The sequence below is a fragment of the Cannabis sativa genome, chromosome 8, assembly GCF_029168945.1.
Source record: "Cannabis sativa cultivar Pink pepper isolate KNU-18-1 chromosome 8, ASM2916894v1, whole genome shotgun sequence".
NCBI classification, from domain to species: domain Eukaryota; kingdom Viridiplantae; phylum Streptophyta; class Magnoliopsida; order Rosales; family Cannabaceae; genus Cannabis; species Cannabis sativa.
The window spans coordinates 50,639,313-50,652,324 of record NC_083608.1 but is presented as its reverse complement, the minus strand read 5'-3'; the positions used below and the strand labels follow the sequence as shown (position 1 = coordinate 50,652,324).

The 13,012-nt window shown below is 37.4% G+C and overlaps 2 protein-coding genes across 2 annotated transcripts; both read left to right on the top strand.

Annotated features, from left to right (window-relative positions):
- Window positions 1-1,421: 1,421 nt before the first annotated feature.
- Window positions 1,422-11,288, top strand: LOC133030361 (putative disease resistance RPP13-like protein 1). The gene has a single exon (XM_061103073.1). It carries the CDS (start codon window positions 1,880-1,882, stop codon window positions 2,606-2,608), a length of 729 nt encoding a protein of 242 aa, XP_060959056.1. The 5' UTR covers window positions 1,422-1,879; the 3' UTR covers window positions 2,609-11,288.
- Window positions 11,289-11,743: 455 nt separating this feature from the next.
- LOC133030362 (putative disease resistance RPP13-like protein 1) lies at window positions 11,744-12,472 on the top strand. The gene has a single exon (XM_061103074.1). The coding sequence runs from the start codon at window positions 11,744-11,746 to the stop codon at window positions 12,470-12,472; it is 729 nt and encodes a 242-aa protein (XP_060959057.1).
- The last annotated feature ends 540 nt before the right edge of the window (window positions 12,473-13,012 follow it).

The window sequence follows — 13,012 nt, the reverse complement described above, 5'->3', positions numbered from 1 at the left end:
TCTATCATTACCCTCCTCTTCAAGAGCTTCGTTTGTGGTATTGTGGATCTTCCTTTAGATCCTCGATATGGATTTATTTCCCAATCTGAAAACTCTTCATATTAAATCAAGCCACTACATTGGGCAGCAGAGAAGATGTTGGATATATGTTTTTGGAATGCAAATATATTCAGCTCTTATGGAGAAATGTGCTTGTAGAGTTTGAATTGTCTTGGGTTATGTCAAGGTCCGTATCACAAATGATAGCGTCCATGTTAATCAGCAATAAACGCAGAACAAAGCTATGGAAAACAGTGATCTTAGCAACAATTTGGGTCGTGTGGCTAGAAAGAAATGCCAGAATTTTTGAAGGGGATGTTAAATCAGAAGCGGATGTGGGGGAGAAAGTTAAATTTTGGACAGCTACTTGGGTCTTTAGAACAAAAAATTTTGAGGATCTATCTTTTCTAAATTTATGTAGAGAATGGAAAAAAATTGTCTTATTGCTCTGTTTTTAACTATAACCATGGTTTTCCCCTGCCACAAGCAAGGCTTTTTAATATATAACGGGGAGGAACCTGTCTAAGACAAGAGGATCTCTTCTCTTTTTCAAAAAAATCTAGCCACTACATTGAAGCTATCTCAATGTCAAAAGGGAAATCTTTGGAGGAACTAACATCTTTCTTTATCTATCCAAAATTGTGATAGTTTTTTTTATCTTTCTCAAATGGTGGACTTATTGCTCACAAGCTGAGTAAGTTGGAGATTAGTAAAGAGCTTTGCTATTGGGCACCAGCGGTGCCTAGCACCCTTAAGACGTATCGCTTTGTGATTGGCTTGCGATACTCTTTAAAAACTATTATATTTAACGATATTGACAGGTAGGAGGGTGCTTGGCACTACTGGTGCCTTTTAGCATTTCTTATTAGTAAATCTCCTAAATTGAAGTGGTTGCCAGAGAAGATGACTTCTCTCTCAGCCTTGAAAGGGTTGACAGTCAAACCTTGTCAGTTGATAAAGAATTTCCCAGTTAGTTTGCTTAGACTTATTATGATGTATTTTTGAGGATGAAATGAAATTGGCAAACATTACCCCATTTTACCTATCTTCAAATATTTTTTATTTTGCTCTGTTTTTCCAAATAATTTTGATTGATTTATATATCAGAACATGGAAACAAACATACTACTGTACGATATATATGGATTTCTTAAATGGATTATATATCTAAAGCTTTTATGTATATCTAGTTTAAGGTCAAGTCTTGCTTTGCTCAAATCAATACACTTGGAATTCTAAAGTTTATGACAATTTCAAAATAATATTCCAACCATTACATATAAGATATATAAATTCTGATAGTTTATGTGTCCGTTGGAGCTTGTTTTGTACCATGTTTGATGGTTTGTTCATGTACTTGTTGCGACTATGTACAATATTAGGCCAAAAATATAAAAAATAAGTATTTTTTTCAACATAAAAATAATAATAACAGAAAAGACAAATGAATACAGATTGTATAACTTATATCAAGAAGATAATTAATTAATTTTTATAAAAGTAAATAAAAGTTGTACAAATATTCTCAAAAGAAGTAACAGCATGCATGTGCTGATCTGTTAAATTAAACCCCATTAGTGATTAATTTATTAATTGAAATCAAAAGAAGAAGTGAGAGCATGTGCTAATCTGATACCATTATCATTTCCTTACTGTTTTGCTCTCACTCTCTTCTTCCTCTACTAAGTACTGAGCTTGTTACCAATGGCTGAGCTTGTGATTGGTGCTTTTCTCTTCTTTTGACTTTGTGCTTGAAAAGATTGCTTCTCCTTATGTTGAGGAATTCTTCTTTAAGGCCAAAAATGAAAGTGCATCTGTTGTTTCTCAGAGGCTTTTCAAGATGAAGTCAACGTTCAATTCTCTTGCTGCGGTTCGCTTTGAAGTGGAGAACAAGAGAATCAAAAACCCCGCTGTGGAGAAGTGGCTGGACGATCTTCTGGATGTTGTCGATGATGCTGAGGACTTCTTTGGCGATATTCAATACAATGCTATGAAACCCGACAAAGCTGATGAGTCGAAGAAAGAAAAACGAAAGGCTATTAGTAAGTTACTCTCTTGTTTCTCCAAACCTTCTAATTCAGCTGATCGTGTAAGAAATGCCAATATGGAAGTGATTCTTAAGAGGTTGGAGTACGTAGCCAATCAAATTGGAAACTTCAATCTTGAAAAGAATGTTGGTGAGGTGAAACCAACAGAAAGGTTACGTTTGAAGACTTCTTTGCCAGATGAACCTGAACTTTACGGTAGAAAGAATGATGAAGATGTTTTGATGAAGTTGTTGATGTTCGATGATGTAGGTATTTTAAAGATATGTGTCATTCCAATATTGGGAATGGGCGGGGTCGGAAAAACCACCCTTGCTCAAACCCTTTTCAACAATGAAGGAGTGACAAAGATGTTTGAACTTAAGGCATGGGTGTATGTCTCTGATAAATTTGATGCCATGGCTGTGACAAAAAGCATTCTTCAACAAGTTGCTCCAGGTGAAGCTTCAAGTGACATGGATTTGAATTTGCTTCAGGTTAATTTGACAAAGAAGTTAACAGGAAAGAAGTTTTTGATTGTTTAAGACGATGTTTGGGAAGATGATTATGTTCAGTGGGTAGAAGTGAGGAAGCCTTTCAATGGTGGTGTCGAAGGCAGCAAAATAATAGTAACAACAAGAAATGAAAAAGTCGCAGATATTATTCGAACTGTTAGCACACACCATCTCATAGAATTATCAGAAGACTGAGTGTTGGAAACTATTTGCAGAGCATGCATCTTGTGGAAATCATAGAATGTTTATCACAAACCCAAAATTAGAAAGTATTGGCAGAGAAATATCTAAAAAATGTAACGGCTTGCCTTTAGCTGCCAAAGTTCTTGAAGGCCTCTTGAGATCGACGTTGGATATTGAGAGATGGGAACAAATAGCTAAGAATAATATTTGGGAGCTCTCACATAAAAGGAGCAAGGTTCTTCCTGCTGCTTTAGAAGTGAGCTATTATTATCTTCCTCCACACTTGAAAAGGTGTTTTGCTTATTGTTCAATATTCCAAGGCTATGAATTTCAAAGACTGGAGTTGGAATATGGATGGTCGAAAATCTTGTGCAGTATTCCCAGAGCAATTCGAGAATGGAAGAAGTTGGATGTGAGTATTTTGATGATTAAGTATCTATGTCACTTTTCATTAAAACAGAGACCTTGAGAGGCACGTTTTTTGTCATGCATGATCTTATTGTTGATTTAGCTAGAACTATTTGTGGAAAATATAGTTTTTTGTTAGAGCAAAATGACGATATTGATAGGCTTCAGAAGAAGACACGTCACCTTGGATGTGTCATGGAACTTTCTACTGATAACAAGGTGTCTAGCTATGATTTTAAAGCTACACGTTTGCGAACCTTTTTAACATTATTGGGTTCAAGATATCCAGAAATAAGTATTTCTGAGGAAGTACTGCAGAATCTGCTATTGATGTTGAAATGTTTGTGAGTTCTATCTTTTCGTGATCTTGATATGATTGAGTTATCTAACTCAATTGGTGAACTAAAACATCTTCGTTATTTAGATCTTTCTAACACCAAGATGGCGTCGCTGCCCGAATCTGTAACTATTTTGTACAATTTACAGACATTGAAGTTAGAAAACTGTCATCATCTTCAAATGCTGCTTAAAGATATGCATCGTCTCAGTAATTTGAGACATCTTATTATTAGTGGGATTATGCTAGAAGAGATGCCAAGTCAATTAAGTAAACTGAAAAATCTCCAAATGTTGACAACTTTTGTTGCGGGGAAGGATAGTGGTGCTAAAATAGAAGAGTTGTCAGAACTTCAAACTCTACACGGAGAGCTTTCCATTGAGAAGTTAGAAAATGTGGCCAATATTACAAAAGCATCGGATCAAGTCAATGTACTAGAAAAGCATCAACTTGAGGAATTGAATTTCATATGGAGTATTAATTATGTTGGTTTTGAACCAAAACGTGGAGAGGGTGTTCTTGAAATGCTTTCACCTAACACAATGTTGAAGCAACTCAAAATTCTTAATTACCCAGACTCAAAATTTCCAAATTGGGTTGGGAATGATTCCTTTAGCAACATTGCTAGCATAAGTCTAGTTGGGTGTAAGCATTGCTCCTATTTGCCACCCTTTGGGCAACTTCCTGTACTAAAATATCTTTACATTTTCAGGATTCCATTCGGTAGTGATAGTAGGTGCTGAGTTTTATGGGAATAATTCTACGAGAAAACCATTTTAATCATTAGAAACATTAAGCTTCAGCAGGATATTATTGTGGGAGCAATGGCATTCAATGCAAACCGAAGAGGCAACAACATATGGGAAGCTCAAAACACTTACTATCAATGATTGTCCTAACTTCGTCGAAGATTCGCCTTGCTCCCTTCCTTCATTAATAAGTATTAGAGTTGATGGATATAAGGAGCGCCCATTATTAAGTCTTCCAAGATTACCATATGTCACACAAATGAGAATTATAAATTTGGAGAATTCGAAGTCATTGTATGAGGCAATAAAGCCAAGGAATTCTTGTTTCACTTCTACAGGATGTTTGCCTGCCACTCTCACTCCACTCATGGGAAAGACTCTTCAGGAGCTTCATTTGCGGAATTGCGGGTCATCCTTCACATCCTTCCATTTGGACTTATTTCCCAATCTCAAAACTCTTCATATTGAATCCAGTCACTATTTTGAAGCAGTCTCAATGTCCGATGGGTGTCTCTTGAGGAACTAACATTTTTTTCTATCAAAGATTGTGTTAGTTTTGTATCTTTCCCATATGGTGGACTTATTGCTCCCAAACTGAGTGAGTTGGAGATTATTAATTGTCCTAACTTGAAGTGGTTGCCAAAGATGATGATTTCCCTCTCATCTTTAGAGTCCTTAATAATCAGAGATTGTCCTTTGATAGAGCCTTGCCCTGAAAATGAAGGTGGTTTGCCTGTTAGTTTGTCTACACTTAATATATCCTATGATGCATTTTTGAGGTTGAAATGGAATTGGCAAACATCACCCCATCTTACCTTTATTTGTATTTTTGGAAATAAAGAAGATATGGAATCATTTCCGGAGGAAGGGCTACTGCCTACCACTCTTACCCATCTTAGTATTATCTCATTTGCAAAACTTAAAAGCTTGGACAGAAATGGCTTTACACAACTCACCTCCTTGCGAACACTTAAAATCTTGGAGTGCCCCGAGTTGCATACATTGTCTGTCAGTTGATTAGAGAATTGAAACTGGTAGATCCAAAATTGAACAGTGGCAGCTTCACATGGTCAAATTTCAGAGAGAAGCCTATTTGTTGTAGGCTAGATAGATTTTTGTTTTCTAATAGCTGGAGCGAGTTGTTTCCCATTTGTGAGACAGGAAATGGTGGTAAGAATTGTTTCGGACCACAGTCCTGCAGTCCTTGACTCAAATTCGTGTAAGTGGGGACCTGGACCATTTTGATTTGATAATATATGGCTGGAGCATAAGATGTTTGCTAAGTGTTTCGGGGCTTGGTGGAGAATTGTTGTTGGGTCTGGATTGGCAGGGACAAAGTTCATGAGCAAGTTGAAAGAAGTAAAAGAAAAAGTGAAGGAATGGATTAAGGTAAATTATGGCAACAACCATGCAATCAAGAGTGCACTGGAAAAAAGACTGCTCACTTTGGATCAGTTGGAAGCAAAAAATGAGTGGAATCCCTCTTTAGTGGAGGAGAGGAAAAAGGTTAAAAACAAGCAAAGACTTACATTCGAAGAGGAAAGAAGTGTGTGGCTGAAATCAAAGTGCAAGTGAGCTAATAAAGGAGATGCAAACTCGAGGTTTTTCCACAATATGTTAAATGCAAGAAAAGCTAAGAACACAATCTCAAAATTGAAAGAGAAGATGGGGCGATTCTGGAAAATGAGGAAGATATAGTGAAAGAAACCATCTCCTTCTTCTCAAAGTTGTACACTTCAGAGAGGAGAAGAGGTAAGTGCATAGAAGGCATCGATTGGCTAGCTATCCCGTTCGAAGAAGATGAAGTCAAGGATGCAAATTTTTAGTTGCTGAAGGCAGCAAGGCTCTAGGGCCAGATGGATTCAGCTTGGCAGTTTCCAGTCTCAATGGAAAGTTATTAAGGAAGATTTGATGGATATCTTCAGAGCTTTTGAAAAGGAAGGTATCATTCAAGGAAGTATTAATCAGACATTTATTTGTCTGATCCCTAAGAAACTCAATAGTTGCAAAGTCAGAGATTACAGATCAATCAGCTTGGTAACAAGTGTGTATAAGATAATATCAAAGGTGTTTTCTCTTAGATTAAGGGGAGTGCTGGAGGAGATGATCATGGAATCACAATCAACTTTTGTGGAAGGGCGGCAAATCTTGGACTCGGTGCTGATAGCAAACTAGATTGTGGAGGATTATAGAAGCTAAGGCAAGAGTGGTATGGTATTCAAAATTGATTTTTAGAAAGCCTATGATAGGGTGGAGTGGGTTTTTTTAGATATGGTTCTGTGCAGTAAAGGGTTTGGACGAAGAGCCCATGGAAAAGCTGTGTTCCATCAAAAGTTCAAGTTTTTGGTTGGCTTGTCGCTTTAGACAAAGTGAATGTCCATGACAAGGTGCAAAAAAGGAAGCCTTTCCTTTATATTTTCCCTGGCTGGTGTGTTTGCTGCAAAGGCAGCGGAGAAGACGTTGGACATTTGTTTCTGGAATGTAATTTTATTCGGTGCTTATGGAGACATGTGCTAGAGGAGTTTAAATTGGCTTGGGTTATGCCAAGGTCCGTACCACATATGATAGCTTCCAAGTTAACTGGCAGTAAATGCAGAACAAAGCTATGGAAAACAGTTATCTTAGCAACACTTTGGGCTGTGTGGCTGGAAAGAAATGTCAGAATTTTTGAAGAGGATGCTAAATTAGAAGCGGATGTGTGGGAGAAAGTTAAATTTTGGACAGCTACTTGGGTCTTTAGAACCAAACATTTTGAGGATTTGTCTTTTTTAAATTTATGCAGAGAATGGAAAACAATTTTATAAGCTTTGGAGAGTGATTTTGTCTTAGGACTTTTTGTGTGATGTCAATTATAACCATGGTTTTTCTCCGCCATAAGCGAGGCTTTCTAATAAATAACAAGGAGGATCCTGGACAAGTGGATCTCTATTCTTTTTCAATGAAGGGTTTCGAGTTACATGGAGGAAATGGATTAAAGGTTGCATCTCGTCAACGTCCTTCTCAGTTTTCATCAATGGAAGACCAAGGGGGTAATTTATTTGTTATCGGGGCCTCAAACAAGGAGATCCACTATTCCCTTTCCTGTTTTCATTGGTCGTTGATGTCCTTGGGAGAATGATGGAAAAAGCAGTAGCATTAGGTAATTTTTCGGGCTTTGTGGTTGGAAAAGACAAGATACAAGTCAATCATTTTCAATATGCAGACGACACTCTCTTGTTTGTTAACATTGAGGACTCATTGCTGAAAATGGAAAGGTTAGTGGAAGCTTTTTGTGATATTTCTGGCTTGAAAGTAAATCTGAAGAAAATTCAGTTGTTGGGAATATGTATGGATGAGAGGGTTGTGTTACATCACGCATTGCCGATTGGCTGTGAGGCTGGGAGTTAACTATGAAATATCTAGGGATGCCATTGGGTGGATCGCCTAGGAAGTGGTGCTTTTGGGGACCAATCTTAGATAAGTGTGCTACGAGATTAGATGGGTGGAGGTAGGTTGACATTTATTTAGTCTGTGTTATCCTCTCTCCCAATTTATTTCTTATCTTTATTCAAAGCTCCAAAGGGCGTAATAAAATTATTAAAGAAGACGATGAGAGATTTTTTCTGGGAAGGTAGCGAGTCTTCAGGTGGAGAACACTTAGTCTCATAGGAATGTATGTAGGAAACGGGAAGAGGAAGGCTTGGGTATTGGAAGTTTGGCATTGAGAAACAAAGCCATGTAGGAAACGTATGTAGGAAACAGGAAGATGGAGGTTTGGGTATTGGAAGTTCGGCATTGAGAAACAAAGCCATGCTCATGAAATGGCTGTGGAGATTCCCTTTGGAACCAAAGGCGTTGTGGCATAAAATAGTGGCGAGTAGGTATGGCTGAAAACCCGTGGGATACAAAAACTTGACCCCAAAGTTCTCCCAAAAGCCTTTGGAAAGACATTTCAGATTTGTATGAATAATATCTTGGGCTGGTGCATTTCAAGGTTGGCATGGGAGACAAAATTCGATTTTGGGAGGATGTGTGGATGGGTGACGCTCCCTTAAGTAGTGAGTTCCTTAATCTAGCAATGATCTCCAGGCAAGAAATGGAAGTATGAGGGAGCATATAGTGGATGAAGGACTGCCAGGTGGTTGGGTTGAAAGCTCTGGTATCTGAATTTTAGGAGGAATTTGTTGGAGGGAGAAGTTCCAAGTATCACTATGCTTATGAAGAAACTGGAGCATGTAAGAGTAATCAATATTGCGGATAATTATCGAGTTTGGAAGCTTGATCTATTGGGGGTTTTCTCTTGCAAGTTAGCTTTTCTGTGGTTTACTTTAAATCCATTTACTGGAGAATTGTTCTGGTCAAGGATCCTTTGGAAGAGTTGTGTTCTGTCAAAGATCAAAGTATTTGGGTGGCTTGTTTCATATGGCAAAGTAAATGTTCATGATAAGCTACAGAAAAGGAAATCACCTTTTCTCTATATCTCACCAGGATGGTGCGTCTGTTGTAAATGCAGTGATGAGGATATGAGACCTCTATTTTTGGAATATGCCTTTGTTAGACAGATATGGTCGAAACTGTTGGTGGAGTTTGAAGTAAGTTGGGCTATGCTAGGATCTATGACGCTAATGATAGTTAGCAAACTGAATGGCAGTAAAAGGAGTACGAAACTGTGGAGAACAACGTTGCTAGCAACTATTTGGCCCGTTTGGTTGGAGAGAAATGCCAAGATCTTCGAAGGGGTTGAAAATGATTCGTTAGTTATTTGGGAGAAAGTGAAGTTTTGGACAGCTACTTGGGTGTTTAAAACTAAATATTTTGAGGATTTGTCCTTTTTAGATTTATGTCAGGAGTGGAAATCCCTTTTGTAGCGGCTTTGTTTTCTTTGTCTCTTATATGCGGTAGGATGTTGTCAGTGCTTCGTTTTTTGCCGCTAGTTTTGTAACCACGGGTTTCCTCTGCCATGAGTGATGGTCTTTTATTCTTTTCGGGTGGGGACTAGTCTAAGACTTTGGCCTCTCTCTCTTTTTCAAAAAAAAAAGATGTTCATGTGAGAATTGTTGTTCTTGATTCGAATCCACCATCGTGGGGACCCTCTCCCTTCTGGTTTGACAACATGTGAGAATGAGTTTGTACTATGGTGGAATAGTGTGTGAGTTCAAGGGTGGTCAGGTTTTAGATTCATGGAGAAACTACGAGAAGTGAAAGGAAAAATAAAAGAACGTAATTAGAAAGAGGTGGGAAGTAAACAACTAAAGAACAATCACTGGATGGGCGACTGTATATGTGAACAGAATGGAGGAACGAGGTGAGTGGGATTCACATTTAGTGGAAGAAAGAAGATGGCTTAAAATAGAATGGAAGCGAATTGCTATTGAAGAAGATGCAAATGAGCAAAAGAAGAAGAGATTAAAAATGTAGTTTTTGAGTGAGATGGGAGAAAGCCCCTTGACCAGATTGATTTTCAATGGCTATGTACCAATCAAATTGGGATGTAGTGAAGAAGAATCAATGGAAGTGTTTAGGAGGTTCTCAGAGGAATTGATCATTGTATGAGGCAATAAAGCCAAGGAATCCTTGTTCCACTTGTACTACTTTCAGTGGATGTTTGCCTTCTAGTACTCTCACTCCACTCTATCATTACCCTCCTCTTCAAGAGCTTCGTTTGTGGTATTGTGGATCTTCCTTTAGATCCTCGATATGGATTTATTTCCCAATCTGAAAACTCTTCATATTAAATCAAGCCACTACATTGGGCAGCAGAGAAGATGTTGGATATATGTTTTTGGAATGCAAATATATTCAGCTCTTATGGAGAAATGTGCTTGTAGAGTTTGAATTGTCTTGGGTTATGTCAAGGTCCGTATCACAAATGATAGCGTCCATGTTAATCAGCAATAAACGCAGAACAAAGCTATGGAAAACAGTGATCTTAGCAACAATTTGGGTCGTGTGGCTAGAAAGAAATGCCAGAATTTTTGAAGGGGATGTTAAATCAGAAGCGGATGTGGGGGAGAAAGTTAAATTTTGGACAGCTACTTGGGTCTTTAGAACAAAAAATTTTGAGGATCTATCTTTTCTAAATTTATGTAGAGAATGGAAAAAAATTGTCTTATTGCTCTGTTTTTAACTATAACCATGGTTTTCCCCTGCCACAAGCAAGGCTTTTTAATATATAACGGGGAGGAACCTGTCTAAGACAAGAGGATCTCTTCTCTTTTTCAAAAAAATCTAGCCACTACATTGAAGCTATCTCAATGTCAAAAGGGAAATCTTTGGAGGAACTAACATCTTTCTTTATCTATCCAAAATTGTGATAGTTTTTTTTATCTTTCTCAAATGGTGGACTTATTGCTCACAAGCTGAGTAAGTTGGAGATTAGTAAAGAGCTTTGCTATTGGGCACCAGCGGTGCCTAGCACCCTTAAGACGTATCGCTTTGTGATTGGCTTGCGATACTCTTTAAAAACTATTATATTTAACGATATTGACAGGTAGGAGGGTGCTTGGCACTACTGGTGCCTTTTAGCATTTCTTATTAGTAAATCTCCTAAATTGAAGTGGTTGCCAGAGAAGATGACTTCTCTCTCAGCCTTGAAAGGGTTGACAGTCAAACCTTGTCAGTTGATAAAGAATTTCCCAGTTAGTTTGCTTAGACTTATTATGATGTATTTTTGAGGATGAAATGAAATTGGCAAACATTACCCCATTTTACCTATCTTCAAATATTTTTTATTTTGCTCTGTTTTTCCAAATAATTTTGATTGATTTATATATCAGAACATGGAAACAAACATACTACTGTACGATATATATGGATTTCTTAAATGGATTATATATCTAAAGCTTTTATGTATATCTAGTTTAAGGTCAAGTCTTGCTTTGCTCAAATCAATACACTTGGAATTCTAAAGTTTATGACAATTTCAAAATAATATTCCAACCATTACATATAAGATATATAAATTCTGATAGTTTATGTGTCCGTTGGAGCTTGTTTTGTACCATGTTTGATGGTTTGTTCATGTACTTGTTGCGACTATGTACAATATTAGGCCAAAAATATAAAAAATAAGTATTTTTTTCAACATAAAAATAATAATAACAGAAAAGACAAATGAATACAGATTGTATAACTTATATCAAGAAGATAATTAATTAATTTTTATAAAAGTAAATAAAAGTTGTACAAATATTCTCAAAAGAAGTAACAGCATGCATGTGCTGATCTGTTAAATTAAACCCCATTAGTGATTAATTTATTAATTGAAATCAAAAGAAGAAGTGAGAGCATGTGCTAATCTGATACCATTATCATTTCCTTACTGTTTTGCTCTCACTCTCTTCTTCCTCTACTAAGTACTGAGCTTGTTACCAATGGCTGAGCTTGTGATTGGTGCTTTTCTCTTCTTTTGACTTTGTGCTTGAAAAGATTGCTTCTCCTTATGTTGAGGAATTCTTCTTTAAGGCCAAAAATGAAAGTGCATCTGTTGTTTCTCAGAGGCTTTTCAAGATGAAGTCAACGTTCAATTCTCTTGCTGCGGTTCGCTTTGAAGTGGAGAACAAGAGAATCAAAAACCCCGCTGTGGAGAAGTGGCTGGACGATCTTCTGGATGTTGTCGATGATGCTGAGGACTTCTTTGGCGATATTCAATACAATGCTATGAAACCCGACAAAGCTGATGAGTCGAAGAAAGAAAAACGAAAGGCTATTAGTAAGTTACTCTCTTGTTTCTCCAAACCTTCTAATTCAGCTGATCGTGTAAGAAATGCCAATATGGAAGTGATTCTTAAGAGGTTGGAGTACGTAGCCAATCAAATTGGAAACTTCAATCTTGAAAAGAATGTTGGTGAGGTGAAACCAACGGAAAGGTTACGTTTGAAGACTTCTTTGCCAGATGAACCTGAACTTTACGGTAGAAAGAATGATGAAGATGTTTTGATGAAGTTGTTGATGTTCGATGATGTAGGTAGTTCAAAGATATGTGTCATTCCAATATTGGGAATGGGCGGGGTCGGAAAAACCACCCTTGCTCAAACCCTTTTCAACAATGAAGGAGTGACAAAGATGTTTGAACTTAAGGCATGGGTGTATGTCTCTGATAAATTTGATGCCATGGCTGTGACAAAAAGCATTCTTCAACAAGTTGCTCCAGGTGAAGCTTCAAGTGACATGGATTTGAATTTGCTTCAGGTTAATTTGACAAAGAAGTTAACAGGAAAGAAGTTTTTGATTGTTTAAGACGATGTTTGGGAAGATGATTATGTTCAGTGGGTAGAAGTGAGGAAGCCTTTCAATGGTGGTGTCGAAGGCAGCAAAATAATAGTAACAACAAGAAATGAAAAAGTCGCAGATATTATTCGAACCGTTAGCACACACCATCTCAGAGAATTATCAGAAGACTGAGTGTTGGAAACTATTTGCAGAGCATGCATCTTGTGGAAATCATAGAATGTTATCACAAACCCAAAATTAGAAACTATTGGCAGAGAAATATCTAAGAAATGTAACGGCTTGCCTTTAGCTGCCAAAGTTCTTGAAGGCCTCTTGAGATCGACGTTGGATATTGAGAGATGGGAACAAATAGCTAAGAATAATATTTGGGAGCTCTCAGATAAAAGGAGCAAGGTTCTTCCTGCTGCTTTAGAAGTGATCTATTATTATCTTCCTCCACACTTGAAAAGGTGTTTTGCTTATTGTTCAATATTCCCTAAAGGCTATGAATTTCAAAGACTGGAGTTGGTGTTAATATGGATGGCCGAAAATCTTGTGCAGTATTCC